The 19669-nt window shown below is 42.2% G+C and overlaps 1 protein-coding gene and 1 long non-coding RNA gene across 5 annotated transcripts in view; both read left to right on the plus strand.

Moving 5' to 3' along the window:
- The window catches only part of DGCR2 (DiGeorge syndrome critical region gene 2), a 100194-nt gene that overhangs the window by 73977 nt on the left and 6548 nt on the right, over positions 1 to 19669 (plus strand). For all 4 annotated transcript variants that reach the window (XM_019435535.2, XM_019435536.2, XM_053902278.1 and 1 more), the window contains 2 exons: positions 281 to 457; positions 14369 to 14572. In XM_019435535.2, the coding sequence (XP_019291080.1) occupies positions 281 to 457; positions 14369 to 14572 (381 nt within the window). The remainder of the gene's footprint in view (positions 1 to 280; positions 458 to 14368; positions 14573 to 19669) is intronic.
- LOC128777036 (uncharacterized) lies at positions 14579 to 18242 on the plus strand. The gene is made up of 2 exons (XR_008422189.1): positions 14579 to 17546; positions 17888 to 18242. It is a non-coding gene; the product is annotated as an uncharacterized LOC128777036 (long non-coding RNA).

Below are 19669 nucleotides of genomic sequence, written 5' to 3' on the forward strand. Positions count from 1 at the left end.
GAGAGGACTTTCCCCTCCCTCCTCTGTTTATTTGTCTGTTTATCTGTCTGAACTCATACTTTTTAATCCACCGTGTCTTGGCCCACTACTCTACTCTTCACGTTGTCCAGAGCTGTGCTCATAGAAACTAGGAGAGGTCGTGAATGAATGCCCTGACCACAGTGCAGCTAGCACTTGGTGGCCCACAAGCCCTTTGATGATCCAGTTTGGGGGGCATTAGTCCCCACAAGTACTGCATGTGATTGGTACGTATGCTGACATTACGTTATTTCTCCCGCAGGCTCCTCAGAGGTGTTCCTGCCCCCAGACCCCATCTTTGCCTCGGCCATGTCGGAAAGCGACAACGTGTTCTGCGCCCAGCTCCAGTGCTTCCACTTCCCCACCCTCCGCCACCACGACCTGCACAGCTGGCATGCGGAGAACTGCTATGAGAAATCTTCATTTCTCTGTAAAAGAAGTAAGCCACCTCTTCCGGTACTCCTAGTAAGCTATGAGGAAGTGCTTCTCACGAGTTTGTGGCGGTCTGATCTCTGGACCTTGGTGTTGACCTTGAGTAGACTTTGACATCACAGTGCACCAAGCCAGACCCCTATGTCTCAGTGGGGCAGCAGGAGCTCCTTGCCTGGCTCACACCCCACTCTGAAGGGGCACAGGTGCCGTGGGGGGAGGGCAGGAATCTGGGCAACAGTTGATATCCATGAGCCCTCCTTTCTCTTTCCCAGGATAGAGGTGACAATTCCTGCCCTCCACACCTCATTGTTGTTAGGAGATTAAATGAGAATGGTGACAGAGGGCATGCTACATCTTGTGGGGTCTTGGAACCTCTGACTGCCTTGGTCACCTATCCGTACTCTCCTTAGGTCTTTCCAAGACTGCTTACTTCACAGCTGGGCCAGTCCTCACCTTAGCCCATGGTCTTTCCCTGTCCCTCTTCCCGCTCACTTGCCCACATTCCACATGAAGGTCTCCTCCAGCCTCAGGGACTTGCAGTGTGTTGTGCATACTGAGGGCAGGGCTCCTCGTCCAGGCCCCGCTGCAGTGGGCGGAGGGCTGAATTGAATCCAGACGCCGCATGTGAGGCAGGCTGGGTTGCAGCTGATGATCTCAGCACCATTAATTTGGACCATCATCCCCTTGCCTGCTGATTTGTCATGGGGTTCAGAGATGTCTGAACCTGTTTCTGGACTCCATTCTGACCCTTGGCTGTTTGTCAGTCCGTGTTGATACCACGCTGTCTTTACGGGAGCTTTGGGATACATCCTCCTAGCTAGTGGTGGGCTTCTCTACCTTGCTTTTGCCCCTTATGTTGTCAATTCTTGACCTTTTTTTTCTTCAGCATGAATCCATTTTTCTGAGCTCCATTATTAGAATTCTTATTTGGTTGGATTCTCCTAGATTTTCTATTTAGACATTTTTGTGTCCTTTTTCAAATCTTTGACTTATTTTTTTATCTGTTTTCCCCTCGTCTTCCTTTACTTGCCAAGGTTTTTAGTGTAGTGTTGATTAGAAGTGCTGGTAGTGAGCTTTCTTATCCTCCCAACCTATAAGGGAAAGCTTTTAATGTTTCAGCGTTAAATATGGTGCGGTACTTTCCTTAAGGTTGAGAAAATACCAGGGCACCTGGGTGGCTCAGTTGGTTGAGTGTTGGACTTTGGCTCAAGTCATGATCTCGCATTCTTGAGTTTGAGCCCCATGTCCAGCTTTGTGCTGACAGCTCAGGGCCTGGAGCCTGTTTCAGATCCTGGGTCTCCCTCTCTCTCTGCCCCTCCCCTGCTTGCGCTCTGTCTCTCTCTGTCTCTCAAAAATAAATACATGTTAAAAATTTTTTTTTAAAAAGACTGAGGAAATATGAGGTTAAGGAAGTACCTTGTATTCCTAGTTTGCCAAGAATTTCTACATTACAAAAATGTAAATGCATTTTCTGCATTTATTGGGATTATGTGGTTTTTCTTCTTTGCTGATTTATATTGCTGTTTTGTTTATATTACATGATTTAATTTGTCATTTACTTTTTTACATTAGTAGATTCTCTGATATTGAACCATCAGGGTTTTTGTGTATCTGTTCTGGTTTTGCTTGGCTGATAATTTTATTTAGGATTTCTGAAACTCCTTTAAGAAGTGAGCTTAACCTGTTATGGTCCTTTTCTGTGCTTTCCTTGACTAGTTTTTATATCATATTTATATTCAGTTTATGAAATGAGTTGGGAAGCATTCTTTTTTACCAGTCTCTAAGTCCGTTTGCACAAGTTGGGGATGATTTTGTCCTTCAGTATTTGCTAGACCATACTTTTTAAGACCATCTGGGCCTGGGAGGAGGGTGATTTTCTAATTTGATATTTAGATACACAGTTGAGGAGTGCCTGAGTGGCTCAGTCGGTTAAGCTTCCGACTTCGGCTCAGGTCATGATCTCATGGTTTCTGAGTTCGAGCCCTGCGTCAGGCTCCGGGCTGACAGCTCGGAGCCTGGAGCCCACTTCAGATTCCGTGTCTCCCTCTGTCTGCCCCTCCACTGCTTGCACTCTGTCTCTCGCATTGTCTCAAAAATAAATAATCAAAAAAAATTCTTGATAACACAGTTGATGATCCTTGAACAACACAGGTTTAAATCCGCTTATACATGGATTTTTTTCAGTAAATACAGTAACACTATTGTAAACATAGTTTCTTTTATGATTTTCTTAATAACATTTTCTTTTCTCCAGATTATTGTAAGAATACAGTATTTAATATATATACAAAATATGTATTAATGATCATGTTATCAGTAGGACTTTGGGTCAACAGTAGACTATTAGTACATACATTCTTGGGGAGACAGCAGTTATACATGGGTTTTCAACTATGCAGAGGTCAGCGCCCCTAAACCCTGCATTGTTCAAGGGTCCACTGTAATTTCAAACTTAGGGAAAAGTTGTGAGAATGGTATAAAGAACTTCCTCTCATATGCCCCCTGCATAGATTCACTAATTACTTGTATTTTGCCATGTTTGCTCATCATTTTTTCTCAGCATATTTCTTCTGAACCATTTGAGAGTAAATTGAAGATATTATGCCCTCGAGGCCTAAATAATTATCATGTTCCTAAGAACCAGGACACACTCTTCTATAACTGCAGCACAATTACCAAAATAGGACGTTTAACATGGGTATGGTGCTCTACAGTCATCTGTAATTTGTTATGACCGTTTTGTCAATTGTTTCAATAATATACTTTAGAGCTTTTTTTTTTTTTCCTGGTCCAGGATCCAGTCCAGAATCATGCACTGCATTTAGTTATAGTGTTTCTTTAATTTCCTTTTTGTTTTTCAGTTTGAGTAATTTGTTTTGTTTTCTTTTCTGTTTTGGGTTTTTCTTTTTTTCTTTTTTTTGTTGTTGTTGTTGTTGTTGTTGTTGTTGTTGTTGTTGTTGTTTAGAGAGAGAGGGAGAGAGCGTGCATGCACCAGTGGTAAAAAAGAGGGGCAGAGGGAAGAGGAGAGAGAATCTTAAGCAGGCTCCATGCTCAGCAAGGAGTCAGTGTGGGGCTTGATCTCACGACCATGAGATCATGACCTGAGCCTAAATCAAGAATCAGATGTTTAACTGACTGAGCCACCCAGGCGTGCCTCTGTTTGAGTAATTCTATTAATATGTTTTACTGTTTCTTTCCATGTTTTACTGTGTCGAGTCTGCTGATAAGCCCACTAATGGCATTTTTCGCCTCTTTGGGGGTTTTTTTGTTTTTGTTTTTTTTAATAATTTTTTTTTTTTACATTTATTTATTTTTGAGAGACAGAGCACAAGTGGGGAGGGGCAGAGAGAGAAGGAGACACAGAGTCTGAAGCAGGCTCCAGGCTCTGAGCTGTCAGCACAGAGCCCAGCGCAGGGCTCAAACTCCCAATGAGATCATGACCTGAGCCGAAGTCGGATGCTTAACTGACTGAGCCACCCAGGCACCCCTCACCTGTTTGTTTTTTACATTTTGTCTGTTTTTCATTTCTAGTGTTTCTGTTTGATTTTTGAGTTTTCATCTCTCTGCTAAATTTTCCATCATGTATGTTATCTGCCTTTTCTTTTTTTTAACGTTTATTATTGACAGACAGAGAGACACAGAGCGTGAGCAGGGGAGGGGTAGAGAGAGGGGGAGACATAGAATCTGAAGTAGGCTCCAGTCTCTGAGCTGTCAGCATAGAGCCTGATGCAGGGCTCGAACTCACAAACTGTGAGATCATGACCTGACCTGAAGTCGGTTGCTTAACCAACTGAGCCACCCAGGCTCTCCTTGCCTTTCTTTCCTTCTGATAGGACTTTTGTGTAGAAGAGTCTTTATAGTAATGGTGGCGGGGATCAGTCTGGGCAGGATTTGGGCTGTACTGTGGATACCCTCCATACTCCCCAGCCTTCATATTCAGTAGATTCCTTGTGTCTGGGTGGATTGGTTTTCCAGAGGGCTCTTAATGTCTGCTCTCCCTTCTGCTTTAGATCTTCCCTTTGGGCCATTCTTCAGAGAGTGTCTCTTGCAGATGTCCTAGAGTGTGTGGGCTTCACAAGTGCATCTGTCCCGCCTCCAGCTGGAGTTGTGGATCCAACACCCGGGGGTTTTCACCAGTGCCCTAAAGGCTCCTGGTGTGTGCCTCCTTGGAGGCGGTTGGCATGGGAAACTGGGAGCAAGCTGACTAGAAGCCAGCCAGTTGAGGGGCACCTGGGTGGCTCAGGCGGTTAAGCGTCCGACTTCAGCTCAGGTCATGATCTCATAGTTTATGGGTTTGAGCGTCAGGCTCTGTGCTGACAGCTCAGAGCCTGGAGCCTGCTACTGTTTCTGTGTCTCCCTCTCTCTCTTCCTGTCCCCCACTCGTGCTCTGTCTCTCTCAAAAATAAAAAACATTTTTTTTAATTTTTATTTTTGATAGAGAGAGAGAGAGACAGAGCACAAGGAGTGGGGGACAGAGAGAGAGGGAGACACAGAATCCAAAGCAGTCTCCAGACTCTGAGCTGTCGCACAGAGCCCGATGTGGGACTCGAACTCATGGACTGTGAGATCATGACCTGAGCTGAAGTTGGATGCTTAACCGACTGAGCCACCCAGGCACCCCCAAAAATAAAAAACATTTAAAAAATTGAAAAAAAAAAAAAAAGCCAGCCAGTTGAGGTGATTGGTTTGAGGAGCATATTTGGCTTTCTCTGCTGGTTCCTGCCCTGGAAGTGTGGAAGGAAAAGCAGGGAAGCTGGCAGTCATTGACCAAATCCTGAATGTTCTGGGCTGATTGCTGCAGAAGTGGTGGGTCAGAGCTCTGTTGTCATGTATGGCTGGCCATTGTTGTGTATTTAGCTTCTTAGATATATCAAATCATGAGGCATATGGTGTCACTTTGCCCTGATGTTGGTGACATTAACTTTGATCCCTGGATTAAAGTTATGCCTGCCAGATTTTTCCACTGTGAAGTTCCGCTTTTTCCCTTTTTTAAATTAATAAATAATATGTGGAGAGATACTTTGAAACTATGTAAAATTCCTGTTCCTCATCAAACTTGTACCCACTGCTGTTAAGCATGTATTGGCAATTTTCTAACTCTTTCATTTCTTCCATATTTACTAGTTGGCATTCTTTTGTAAGGAAAAGCATTCCCCTTTCCCCCATTGATTAATTTCTTTATTTGTATTAGAATGCACTCTTGGATTTTTATTACATTAGCTGGGTTATAATTCATCAGTACCATTATTTTTATGCTTAATTTGATCCATTTATGCTGGCTTTTTAAAAAAATATTTATTTAATTTTGAGAGAGACATAGTGTGAGTGGGGAAGGGGCAGAGGGAGATGGAGACACGAATCTGAAGCAGGCTCCAGGCTCTAAACCATCAGCACAGAACCCGATGCAGGGTTCGAACACAAAAGCAGTGAGATCATGACCTGAGCCGAAGTCAGATGCTTAACTGACTGAGCCGTCCAGGCGCCCCCCCTTTTTTTTGACGTTATTTATTGAGATACTGTAGGTTCAGATGCATTTAAAGGAAATAAGACAGAGAGATCCCTTATGCATTTTGCCTGATTTCCCCAAATGGGAACATTTTGCAAAACTATAGTATAATATCACAGCCAGGATATTGACTTGGACACAATCCACTGACTTACTCAGACATCTCTAGTTTTACTTGTACTCATTTGTGTGTGTGTGTGTGTGTGTGTGTGTGTGAGAGAGAGAGAGAGAGAGAGAGAGAGAGCGCTATAGAATTTTATTACTTGTGTAGGTTCCTGTAATAGTCAAGATATGAGTAGTTCTAACATCATAAAGATCCTCCCTATTATTCCTTTATAACCATACCCACTTGTGGTAGAATTCTCCAGTGAAACCATTGGGCCTGAGATTTCTTTTGCAGGGAGTTTTTAAATTATGGATTCAACTTATTTGATGGTTATAAGACAGTTTGGATTGTCTGTTTCATGTTGAGTGAATTTTTGATAGTTTGTGGTTTTCAAAGAATTGATTCATTTCTTGTAAGTATTCAAATTTATGAGCATAGAGTTATACATAATATTCTCTTATTAACCTTCTTATGGTTGCAGGATTTATAGTAATAATCCCTGTTTCATTCTTGCTCTTGGTAATCTGTGTTTCTCCCATTTTGATTTTGTCAGTCTTGGGAGAGGTTTATCGATTTGGTTGATTTTCTTAAAGAAGCAGCTTTTTGATTCATTGATTTTTCTCTTTTTTCCATTTCACTTGATTATTGCTCTTTATTATTTCCTTCTGTTTGCTTTCTTTTTCTAGTTCATCTTGTACTCTCTGGACTCAAACTTTTTTCAAAGAGCCTTAAAGGACCTAGGCACTAGTTATGCTCATGACTTTCATGCCCTTTCAGTGAACAGAGCTAAGACGTGTGTGTGTGTGTGTGTGTGTGTGTGTGTGTGTGTGTGTGTGTATTTTGGATATAGATCTTTGATACTAATTTAGTTGTTTTAATGATTATGGACATACTCAAGTTTTCTGGCTCTTTTTGAGTCAATTTGGTAAGTCCTATTTATCTATGGCATTGCCTATATGTCTACATTTTCTAATTCATTTTTGTACATATAATTCTCTCTGCATTCTCTTAAGATTTTTGAAACATTCATGTTTATTATTATGACCTTCTTTTTATTCCTTTTGTTTTTTTAATATTTATTTTTGAGACAGAAAAAGACAGAGTATGAGTAGAGAGAGAGGGAGACACAGAATCTGAAGCAGGCTCCACGCTCTGAGCTGTCAGCACAGAGACCAACGTGGGGCTCAAACTCACCGCGAGATCATGACCTGAGCCTGAATCAGACACTTAACTGACTGAGCCATCAGGCTCCCCTGGTTCCTAATATTTATGCTTTCCTCCTTTTTCGTTGATTAGTCTTATGGAAGATTTGACTCTTTGATTCATCTTTGTAAATAACCAGCTTTGGATAGTAACTGATTGTCATTGTTGTGTATATGTTTTCTGTGCTATTATTTTCTGCTGTCAATTTCTATCCTTTTACTTTTGTTAAGTTTACCCTTTTCTTTTTCCATCTTCTAGAGTTAGATCCTTATCTCCTTAATTTTTAGTTTTTTCCAACATAAGGCATTTAAAGTTTAGTTTCCCTGTATGCAAAGTTTTCCCTTAAATGCAAGTTTCATGAATTTGTACATATGTATAACCACTTCCCAAATCAAGATGTGGAATATTCCCAACCTCCAGAAGATTCTTCCTATCCCTAACTAGTCAGTATATTTCTCCTTTCCAGGAAGTCATTCCCATGTTCTTTTGTTAGAATTTTTGTTACTGTTCCATATGTGCTTAAACTCTTGGATTGTTCAGGTCTGTTTTGGTTGCATGATACACCAATTGTTAAAAAGAGATATATTTTGAATCTCTCACTGTGGATGCGGATTTATCCATTCTTCCCTGATGATTCTCTAATTTTAGCTTTATTTGTCTTGAGATCATGTTACTGGGGGCATAAGTATTCATAATTATTATATCTTTTTGATGAATTGAACCTCTTTATCATGATGTTAACAATCCCTTTTTATCCATAGTAGTTTTTCTTAGCTTTGCTTAAAGTCTTACTTCTTTTCTAGTGGTAGCTACAAAATGGTGTTAAGAGGCTTAATAGATAGCCAGACTAAATCCAGATTTGGCTTTGGGCAATTTCTTGAGCTCTGTCCTTGGGTTCCACATTAGGAACCAGGGGGTAGTAGAGCACCCACCTCACTGTGTTGTTGGGAGAGATAGTTAGCATATGCTCAGTGCAAAGAATAGTCCTTGCATAGAGAAAGCTCTCAATATATATGAACTATTTTTATTATTACATAATATTTTTGTTCTAGCTTCCTTTTAATGTCTTTTTGTACTCTTTTAATTAAGTCTTCAAGTTGATTTTAGCACCTTGTTCTGTGCTCTTTACCCAGAATTTTGCTTGTTTTTTTTAAATCTTTTACTGACTCATATGAGATTAATCAACTTTTCTCTAGTCTCTTTTTTTCTTATACTGGGTCAGAAATTATATCTGCCTTTCCTGTTAGTGGTTATCCTTACATTTTTAAAGGGCATAATTGATTTGTTTTTTAAATCTAAAGACAGTGCCTCTAACTTCCACCTGGTTAATACAAAGACCTTATATTGCTTTAGCTCTAGTTGGTCCCCAGCTTCAAGTATGGGTATACATGTTGTCTGTTACTTTTGTTTTACATTTCTTTTATTTTTTTTATGCTTATTTTTGAGAGAGAGAGAGAGAGAGAGAGAGAGGGAGAGAATCCCAAGCAGGCTTGGCACTGTCAGCATACAGCCAGAAATGGGGCTTAATCCCATGAACCGTGAGATCATGACCTGATCTGAAGTCAAGAGTCAGATGCTTGAGGCACCTGGGTGGCTCAGTCTGTTTAGTGTCTGACTCTTGATCTCGCCTCAGAACCATGATCTCATGGTTCATGAGGTGGAGCCCCCCACACTGGGCTCTGCGCTAACAGCATGGAGCCTGCTTGGGATTCTCTCTCCTCCTCTCTCTCTGCCCTTCCCCTGCTTACATGTGTAAGCTCTCCCTCTTTCTCTCTCAAAATAAATAAACTTTAAAAAAAGAGGGGCGCTTGGGTGGCTCAGTCAGTTAAGCTCTGACTTCAGCTCAGGTCATGGTCTCGCGGTCTGTAGGTTTGAGCCCTGCATTGGGCTCTGGGCTTACAGCTCAGAGCCCGGAGCCTGCTTCTGATTCTTCTTCTGATTCTCTCTGCCCCTCCCCTGCTGGCTCTCTTTTTCTCTCTCTCAGAAATAAACAAACATTAAAAAAAAAAAAAGAGAGAAAAGAGTTGGTCGCTTAACCAACTGAGCCACCCAGGCACCCCTGTTTCAACACTTCTTAAATGAATCACTTGTTGTTTTATGAAGTTAGCATTTATATATATATTTGCTCATATGTTTATCAGTTTCTTATTTATTATTTCCTCTTGCACCCCACTTCTTTCTGCGTTTGGCTTTTTATCTCTCAAATGTATTCTTCAGCAGCTCTTTGAGAAGAGGTTGTGTTGTTAGTGTTACACTCTGTTACTCTCTGTGTGAAAAGTCTGTAATTTTTGCCTCCAATCCTGAATGTTAGTTTATCTGGGTATAGATTTGTAGGTTAACAGTTACTTTTTCTCAAAACTTTGAAGATGTTATTTTATTGTTTCTGCCTGTCCTTGTTCTGAACTGTTGTATACCTTTCCTTGGTTTTCCTTGTAGGTGCATTATAAATTTTAAAACTTATTACTTGCTATGAGCACCCCATCCAGGTGGCCAGGGGCCCCAGTGTAATAAGGTTGGCCTCTGCCATAAGTTCCCATTCTTGTCCTTCCCTGTCTGTGACCTAGTGACGTTTCAAATGCCCCAGTGAAATCCCCTCATGCTTTTACTTGTGTTCTCTGCCCTGACCCCCAGTAAAGCTCTTGCTGTGGGTCCTCGCTCCTTCTCTGCTCCCCACCCACTTGGTTGAGCAGCACTCTTGGTGCTCTTCCTGTGTGATCCCTCTTGGCATGCAAGGACTCTGTCGGTTCAGGACCTATGAGTATAATACTCTTTGTTTTCCTGTGCCTCCCTTGTCGCTTCTCTTGTGGCCACACCTGACTGGCCTACCTAAAGGAACACATAATCTTCATCTCTCTTGTTGCTTTTGAGAGTTTCTCTTTGTTGATACACTGAGATTTCATCACACTGTTATTGATTTATTTTTATTTGTCCTTTTAGGACCCCTGGGAATTTATGTGTTTGATTAATTATGGAAAGATCTCAGCCATCATTTTTTTTAAACATCTTTATCGAGATAAAATTCACACAGAGTAAAACCTTGGTTTGCAAGCATAATTTGTTCCAGAAACATGCTCGTAATCCAAAGCACTGTATATCAAAGTATATTTCCCCATAAGAAATCATGGAAACTCAGGTGATTTGTTCTGCAACCCAAAAATATTCATATAAAAATTATTACAATACTATAATATAGTACAGAATAATAAAACACAGAATATAAAGAAAAATAAATTAACCTACACTTACCTTTGAAAACTTTCATGGCTGATGTGAGGGAGACAGGAGAGAGGAGGGTTATCATGTAAGATAACTTTCATTATCACTAACGGAATCACTGTTATCCGTTCCCTCAATGGAATCTTTTTCTGCATGGGAACCATTGCATATGCTCGCACAGATGTTGACTACAGTACAGTATTAATAAACTCTTGTCATATACTGTATTTAATGTAACTGGCAATAAGGCAGGAGAAGAAAGGGTCTGTATCTGCAGGCAGCCTGACCTAGAATGAAGCAAGGCATTCCTAAGCATATTCTTGTATGGAAAAGCAAAGGACTGTCCATAGGTGCTTTGAAGTGACAAAAAATACAGTAGTGCCAGTGCGGGCACCTTCCAACATTCTGAAAAATCACCGATTACTGCAAACACCATGGCCTGAGACCGAGCGTCTGAGCATAGGATATGATCACCCACAATCCTGCAGGGAGAGAAAGAGCTAGAAGAACCATTGACTCTTTTTGTGATCATGTGACATTCAGTATCGTATTGCAAGTTATCATTTGTTTATCAAGTTAAAATTTATTAGAAATGTTTGCTAGTCTTGTGGAACACTCGCAAAACAAGTTACTCTCAATCCAAGATTCTATACCTTACAATTCCCCCATTTAAAGTATACCATTCAGGGAAAAGATATTTGCAAATGACACATCGGACAAAGGGCTAGTATCCAAAATCTATAAAGAGCTCATCAAACTCCACACCCGAAAAACAAATAACCCAGTGAAGAAATGGGCAGAAAACATGAATAGACACTTCTCTAAAGAAGACATCCGGATGGCCAACAGGCACATGAAAAGATGTTCAACGTCGCTCCTTATCAGGGAAATACAAATCAAAACCACACTCAGATACCACCTCACGCCAGTCAGAGTGGCCAAAATGAAGAAATCAGGAGACTATAGATGCTGGAGAGGATGTGGAGAAACAGGAACCCTCTTGCACTGTTGGTGGGAATGCAAATTGGTGCAGCCGCTCTGGAAAGCAGTGTGGAGGTTCCTCAGAAAATTAAAAATAGACCTACCCTATGACCCAGCAATAGCACTGCTAGGAATTTACCCAAGGGATACAGGAGTACTGATGCATAGGGGCACCTGTACCCCAATGTTTATAGCGGCACTCTCAACAATAGCCAAATTATGGAAAGAGCCTAAATGTCCATCAACTGATGAATGGATAAAGAAATTGTGGTTTATATACACAATGGAATACTACGTGGCAATGAGAAAAAATGAAATATGGCCTTTTGTAGCAACATGGATGGAACTGGAGAGTGTGATGCTAAGTGAAATAAGCCATACAGAGAAAGACAGATACCATATGGTTTCACTCTTATGTGGATCCTGAGAAACATAACAGAAACCCATGGGGGAGGGGAAGGAAAAAAAAAAAAAAAGAGGTTAGAGTGGGAGAGAGCCAAAGCATTAGAGACTGTTAAAAACTGAGAACAAACTGAGGGTTGATGGGGGGTGGGAGGGAGGGCAGGGTGGGAGGGAGGGCAGGGTGGGTGATGGGTATTGAGGAGGGCACCTTTTGGGATGAGCACTGGGTGTTGTATGGAAACCAATTTGACAGTAAATTTCATATATTAAAAAATAAAAAATAAATAAATAAATAAATAAATAAATAAAAAATAAAAAAAAAAAATAAAGTATACCATTCAGCACTTTAGTTTATTCACAGGTAAGTGCAACTATAACCACTAATTCCATGTACGTATACATATGCATTTTGCCATATATATTTTATTCAGATCGATGCAAGGTTCATTTCAGTGATATGTGAAATGTTACCTCTGTATAACTCCATTTCCTTTCCCTTTTTCTATAGTAATACTATTACATACATTAGGTCTGTTAGTGTTACAAACCAACAATACGTGGTTATTAATTATCACCTCCAGTCATTTTAATTTTTTTTTAATGTTTTTTTTTTTTTTTATTTTTGCAACAGAGAGAGACAGAACATGAGCAGGGGAGGGCCAGAGAGAGAGGGAGACACAGAATCGGAAGCAGGCTCCAGGCTCTGAGCTGTCAGCACAGAGCCCGATGCGGGGCTCGAACCCACAGACTGTGAGATCATGACCTGAGCCGAAGTCGGACGCTTAACCGACGAGCCACCCAGGCGCCCCACCCAGTCATTTTATTAGCCCACAGCAGCTTTGCTTCCACACACCTCCTTTGGGCTTTATTGGCAAACACATACATTACATTTCTATACGTTAGAAGCCCAATACAACATTATATAAAGACAGTATTTTATAGAATTGCCTTTTCAGTCAGTTAAGAGGAAAAATATACTCATTTATATTGTCTTTCATAATTACATAATTATCTTTTCTGGTGCTTTTTTTTTTTTTGTATGGACTCAAATTCTTCTCTGAGGGTCACTTGCTTTTAGCCTGAAGAACTTCCCTTGGGGGGGGTGTTAAAAAAATGGCTTCCTTTGGTATTTCTTGTAAGGTGAGTGTGAAAGCAACAAATTCTCTAGGGTCTTGTCTCTCTGGGGAAAGTCTTTATTTTGCTGTCAAGTTTGGAAAGCTGGGTTTGCTGGATATGGGATTCTTAGTTGACGGTTTTTTCTTTGAGCACCATTGTTCTGTTACCCACTGCCTTCTTGCCTCTGTTCTTTCTGCTGAGAAGTCAGCTGTTAGTCTTCTGAGGGTCCCCTTATCAGTAACAAGTCATTTCTGGTTTGCTGTTTTTAAGATTTTCACCGTTTCTCCAGCTTTAGCACTTTTACTATGATGTGTCGGATGTGTTTAGGTTTTGTGCATTTATCCAACTTGGAGTTTGTTATGCTTCCTACATATATAGGTTTTATTTTTCAATGAATTCGTCAGGTTTTCAGCCCTTATTTCTTCAGATATTTCTTCTTTTTCCACTCTCTTCTCTTTCTGGTACTTTAGTTTTGTCTGTGGTGGTGCACTTGATGGTGTCCTGCATTTCTCTGAAGGCTGCTCATTTTTCTTCATTCTTTTTCTCTTCTAGCAGAGAACAATTCTACGTGAGTTTCTTGCCCTGAAAATTTCTGACCACATGAGTTATGTAGATTTCTGACCACATGAGTTATGTAGCCAGTCTTAAAGTGAGGCACAGCCCCTGGTTGTGGGATTTCTGATGAGTTTTTCTAGACATCTCTATTCCATTTAGACACTGAAACAGACTTCTTATGTCCCTTTGCTTTTCACCGAGCATGTATCTTTTGGAGAACTGCCCCTGCCTCATCACTCATCCCTTCCCCCAGGCATCTGTTGTGTCTGCTTGCTGACTTTGGAAGAAAAAGTCTGACTTCTCAACTCCCTCTTGTCTCTGGCCATGGCTATTTCTCTTCCTCTAGCCCCAGGTCAGCTCTGCATACAGTTCAATGTGTCTGCCTTAGGACTGGTGAACTGTCTTCACAAGCAGAACCAGCAGCTTCTCGGGAGACTCATTTGAGACACATTCTCAAATGTGTCACAAAATGGTTAATAGACACGGCAGCTGCCATCTTAAAGTTGAGGAAGCCTCTAAGTAAACTGCTTAGGCAAACACTTAAAAGCAAATCCTTCTCCATGGGCTTTTCCCCGGAATCTAGCACTCTTCTCTCTCATAGCTGTCTGGGCTCATGGCCAGGTGTGCTTTGTCCTAATAGTGAGCTGTAGTGACCTTTCTCAGATAGCCACTCCCTGCGGCCATGGGGCAGACTCACACACTCCAGCACTGGGAGGGCTCCCAGGTTGATCTTGCCAACTCCTCTGTTGTCATCTGCCCCCCAGGTGGAGAGAGTCAGGGCTCCTGCTGATAATGCATATGTAATAGGCATGTGTGTGTTTGGTTTGTTGCAGGTCAAACATGTGTTGACATCAAGGACAATGTGGTGGATGAAGGGTTCTATTTCACCCCCAAAGGAGACGACCCATGCCTGAGCTGCACCTGCCACGGTGGGGAGCCTGAGATGTGTGTGGCTGCCCTCTGTGAGAGGCCCCAGGGCTGCCAGCAGTACCGCAAGGACCCCAAGGAGTGCTGCAAGTTCATGTGCCTGGACCCAGGTGAGACTGATGGTGGGTCACGAGTCAGCCTCCCTCTTCCAAGCTGGAGCCTACATGTATTTTTGCTTTCTCAGTGGTGGGGACTTATGAGAGCTCATGGCACATGGCATAGCAGCAGTGGCAGCATTTGTTCACAGAACTGGCCAATTACTCTTGTGGGCATGTGTGTGTCCTATGACCCAGCTTCCTCTAACTGCCACCTCTCAAGTTGGCTCATGTCAGCTCTCAGGTAATAGGTATTGTGCACCAGTGAACTTGAACTTGAGTGTGAGTGTCTGTTCATGAATCATTTGTAAATGATAGCTTCAGACCTGGCATGTCTTTCTCAAGACTTATGTCCCTACTTGAGCTCTTTCTTGGCTATGGTGATCTGGAGGATAATGACACTTTTTACTGCTTATAGTCCTCGATTTTTACTGTTAAAATCTTCAAGAAAAAGATTAAATATTGTTCTCAATTTCAAGAGAAAACTCCTTTCTACCAGGTGGTGCTTTGTGGTTAGACACTATGTAGGCATGTGGTCTCTGGATAACCCTCTTCCTTCCTTTTCCACGCACACACACACTAAAGAGCAACAGATAGCAACGTAATCTGTAGGACCATGAGTGGGCATCACACTCCATACAGCATGCTGGATTGTTCTCCACACCAGTGCAGTTGGCATCTCTGTAAATTGATGATCTTAAGAGAAATGTAAATCAAAAGCATGAATTTGTTTTTTATCTTGGCTGCTGCAATATGAGAGAGCAGGGACTTGTGGCCGTTCCTGAGCTTGTGGACCCTGTAGATGAACAGCTTGGGCAGGGCAGGGAGGCCATCTCCAACCTCCAGGGCCCCTGTGAAGGAGATACTGGTTTGCCTAGTGCTGGTGCAACAGCTAGAGTTAGCCCATGAGGGCCACAACAACAAAAGCTCTCCTTGAGTAGAGAGCTGTCAATGTTCTGCATGCCAGGAAGGCTTCTGGGGAGAGGGCAAAGTAATGTCAGCGGTATCTGAGATTTAGCCAAATGGGGCACTCTGGCACACGTCCCAAACGTGCAATCAGATATGGAGCCATCAGGGAACATGGAGTTCAGTGAAAGTATACTTGGGCCTCCCTATCCCACATGGTAGATGCTACCTCTTGTGTAGGATGAATTCCTATGGGATTCTGACAAGCACCTATTCATTGTTTACCAGGTCTGTGTCCTGGCCACATCACTCTGAGCCTCCAACTCACTTATTTTCCACATGGGTCAAACTCTGGTTTTCACAAGTCACATCATCTGGACTTCTCATTCCATTTCTTAGGAGTCTACCAGTGTTGCCTTACCTCTCCATCCAAGCTTTGTAAGAATGATTAGACATATATAAGGCCTGTAGAGCCTAACCAACCCTGAGGACTTCTCAGCAGAGCAGGGCTTTCAGGGCCTCTGGATGAGACCATAGCTGCTGTAGGCCATTCTCCTGTGCTGCCAGAGCAGCTTATCCAGGGCCTCTCCTTGCCTCTTGCTTCAGCCTTACTTTTGCAGGCTCCTGACTGCTTCCCAGGTTGGAGCATTTTCTCCTGGGAAATGCCTGTATTCCAAAAAGGACAGAGACACTGCCACCCAAACTGGGGACTTTGGGAAAGTATCCCCTTCAATAAGGTAAGGATATCTGCTCTTATTCTGTTTAGGGTTGTTCAAGAGGTTAAGGGCAATGCCGAAAATGAAATGGTATCCAGACCAGAAGAGAAAAGTGAAATAATCTTTTTTAGTAGATGACATGATTGTCTGCATAGGAAATCCCGGAGGATCTACAGGAAAGATACCAAAACTAATAAGTGTCTTTAGCAGGGTCTCCAGATACAAGGTCAATATATAAAACTACATTGTTTTTATATATACTGCCTATAAACAGTTGGAAATTGAAATTTCTAAGAAAAGTACCACTTACAGTAGTACCAAAACCATGAAATCCTTGGTATAAACCCTACCAATATGTGCAGTCTGTATGCTACAAATCATAAAATACTGATGAAAGAAATCAAAGGTGTAAATAAAAGGAGAGGTGTACCATGTTCATGGATCATAAGACTCAGTATCATTATACAGTTAATTCCCCCAAATTATCTATGGATACAGTGCAGTTCCAACCAAAATTTCAGCAGACTTTTGGCAGACATTGACAGACTGATTCTAAAATTTATGTAGAAAGGCAGAGGAATTAGAATAGCCAAGACAGTTTTTAATAAGTTGGAGGATTCATGGTACCTGATTTAAAACTTAGTGTACAGTCCTGGTAAACAAAACATTGCAGTATTATCAAGAGATATATAGATCAGTGGACTCTAGAATAGAGTCTAGAAATAGTCCCACACTTATATGGTCAACTGATATTTGACAAAGGTACAAAAACAATTAAATAGAGAAAGGATAATCTTTCAACAAATGGTGCTGGAAAATTTGACATCCATATGCAAACATACACACACATATATACACATACATACCTTTAACTACACATTCTACTATGTATAAAAATTAACTTAAGGGGCACCTGGGTGGCTCAGTCAGTTAAGCATCTGACTCTTGATTTCGGCTCAGGTCATGATCGTGGTTCATGGGATCAAGCCCCACATCGGGCTCTGTGCTGACAGTACAGAGCCTGCTTGGGATTCTGTCTCTCCTTCTCTCTCTGCCCCTCCCCTGCTCTCCCATTCTCTCTCTCTCTCTCTCTCTCTCTCTCTCTCTCTCTCTCTCTCTCTTTCTAAATAAATAAATAAATAAACTTAAATTAAAAAAAATTTTTTAATTGACTCAAAATTCAGAAACTTCTAGAAGAAAATATAGGCTCTAAAAAAAATAAAGTCTGTTAAAAGAAAACAAAAATCTTTGTGACCTTGGGATAGGCAACATTTATAGCTGACATCAAAAGCATGATCCAAAAAAGAAAAATTGATAAATTGGACTTCATCAAAATTGAAAACTTCTGCTTTTGAAAGTTGCTTAAGGTGTGGATGGAACTGGAGAGTGTGATGCTAAGTGAAATAAGCCATACAGAGAAAGACAGATACCATATGGTTTCACTATTATGTGGATCCTGAGAAACTTAACAGAAACCCATGGGGGAGGGGAAGGAAAAAAAAAAAAAAGGTTAGAGTGGGAGAGAGCCAAAGCATAAGAGACTCTTAAAAACTGAGAACAAACTGAGGGTTGATGGGGGGTGGGAGGGAGGGGAGGGTGGGTGATGGGTATTGAGGAGGGCACCTTTTGGGATGAGCACTGGGTGTTGTATGGAAACCAATTTGACAATAAATTTCATATATTAAAAAAAAAAAAAAAGTTGCTTAAGGAAATGAAAAGATGAGCCACCAGCAGAGAAAAAATATTTGCAAAACACAAGTCAGACAGAGTCTTGTATTCAGAGTATATAAAGACTCTACAAACCCCAATAATAAGAAAACAAACCACCCTATTAAAAAGTGGGGAGGGGTGCCTGGGTGGCTCAGTTGAGCATCTGACTCTTGATTTCAGCTCAGGTCATGGTCTCTCTCACAGTTTGTGGGTTCAAGCCCCACATTGGGCTCTGCACTGACAGTGCGGAGCCTGCTTGGGATTCTGTCTCTGCCTTTCTCTCTGCCCCACCCCCTCTTGCACCTAGACATGCTCTCTCTCTTTCTCAAAATAAATAAATAAACTTTTTTTTTTTTAAAGTGGGGAAAAGATTTAATATGACACTTCACCAAAGAAGACACATGATGGCAGCCAAACAGCTGAAAAGGTGTTCAACTGGTCACTAGGGAAACAAATTGAATGCACTTGGGCCACCACACCTAATGGAAGATGAAAATAACAGAATTGCCAGCTTTGTGGGTGGCTGAGGCACAGAGCAACTGGTGCTCTCCATTCCCGTCCTGCACTGGTGCCCTGGGGAAGCCTGGGGTCACAAGGCTCCCAAGAGGTGAGACGAGGTGCCCAGCAGAACAGCTGCCAGGAGCAGAGCCCACATTAGAATCCAGGGCATTGGCCTCTGATTCCTGCTGAGCTTCTGTTTCACCTGCCATCTCTGACGGAGATTTGAAACCATTAACCATGTAACCAAGCTCAGTGAAATGGTTAAGTTCCTGATCACTGAAGTTCTTCATGCACAGACTGGGCAGCTGCGTGAAAAGGACCTGGGATGACTCAAGCATCAGACAAAGGGCCAGGCCAGGTGAACTTCAGGGCACCTTCAGTTGCAACAGCATCTTCCCCAGCAAGACATGTCCTCTGGGGCCCAAGGGTTAACTAAGGACCAGTAGCCTGGAAGACAGAACACAGCCCCGTCTGGTACTGTCCAGAGCCCCATGGAGGGACCAGTTGTGGCGAGTCCCCAGGGATCTCTGGCTTCTGACCCTAGAACAGTGCTGTCATCTTTGTGTCTGACTGCAGGTGACTTTCTTCTAGGAGATGCTTCCTCCTTCCTGGTAATCATCATGGAGGAATGGTCAGGGACCTTGACTGTGTCCTTGGGTTTATTTTAGAAGTGATTAAGAGTCATTGCAAAGGGGCTGCTCCTTTAGGTGCTCCCTTGGGATCTCTGAGCTGACCACCAATTAATAGACATGTTAGTAGCCCCCTGGGCTGACAGACTTCCTCCCACAGACAGAGACAAAATGTTCCCTTGAGTCTGGAAGAGGATCAGAGGCACCAAAAAAAGCAGCTAATTGGTGAGAGAATGTATCATTTCCACATATTTACTTCCCAAGTGTTGTCAGCAATAAATGCAGCTTTGAGGGAAGCTTTCTGGCTCCCGTGGGAGGAGGGCAAGTGTGAGCTCTGACCATCTGCATTGGTATGGATTGATACAATAGTCGTTGGCCCTTACACCCACACAGAGTCCTGCTTCCAGTGGCTATAGGTCACTTCCTCGCTGTGCCTGCCCCCCTCCCTGCACTGAAGCCTCCCTGGCCTTCCCTCTGGGTTTGTGGAGGCAGGTGTTCCTGGGACCACTTCCTGGTTCTGCTCTTCTGTGACTTGGTGTGAGTGGCTCATCTCGTCTAGGTAGGAGCCCCTGGAGGTGTCCGTCACACGGTAGGCACTCAGCCAGTGCAAGTTCTCTTCCCTCACCCCTCATCCCATGATCATCATCTCT

The sequence above is a fragment of the Panthera pardus genome, unplaced genomic scaffold (assembly GCF_024362965.1).
Source record: "Panthera pardus isolate Hobbes unplaced genomic scaffold, ASM2436296v1 HiC_scaffold_15, whole genome shotgun sequence".
Lineage (NCBI taxonomy): Eukaryota > Metazoa > Chordata > Mammalia > Carnivora > Felidae > Panthera > Panthera pardus.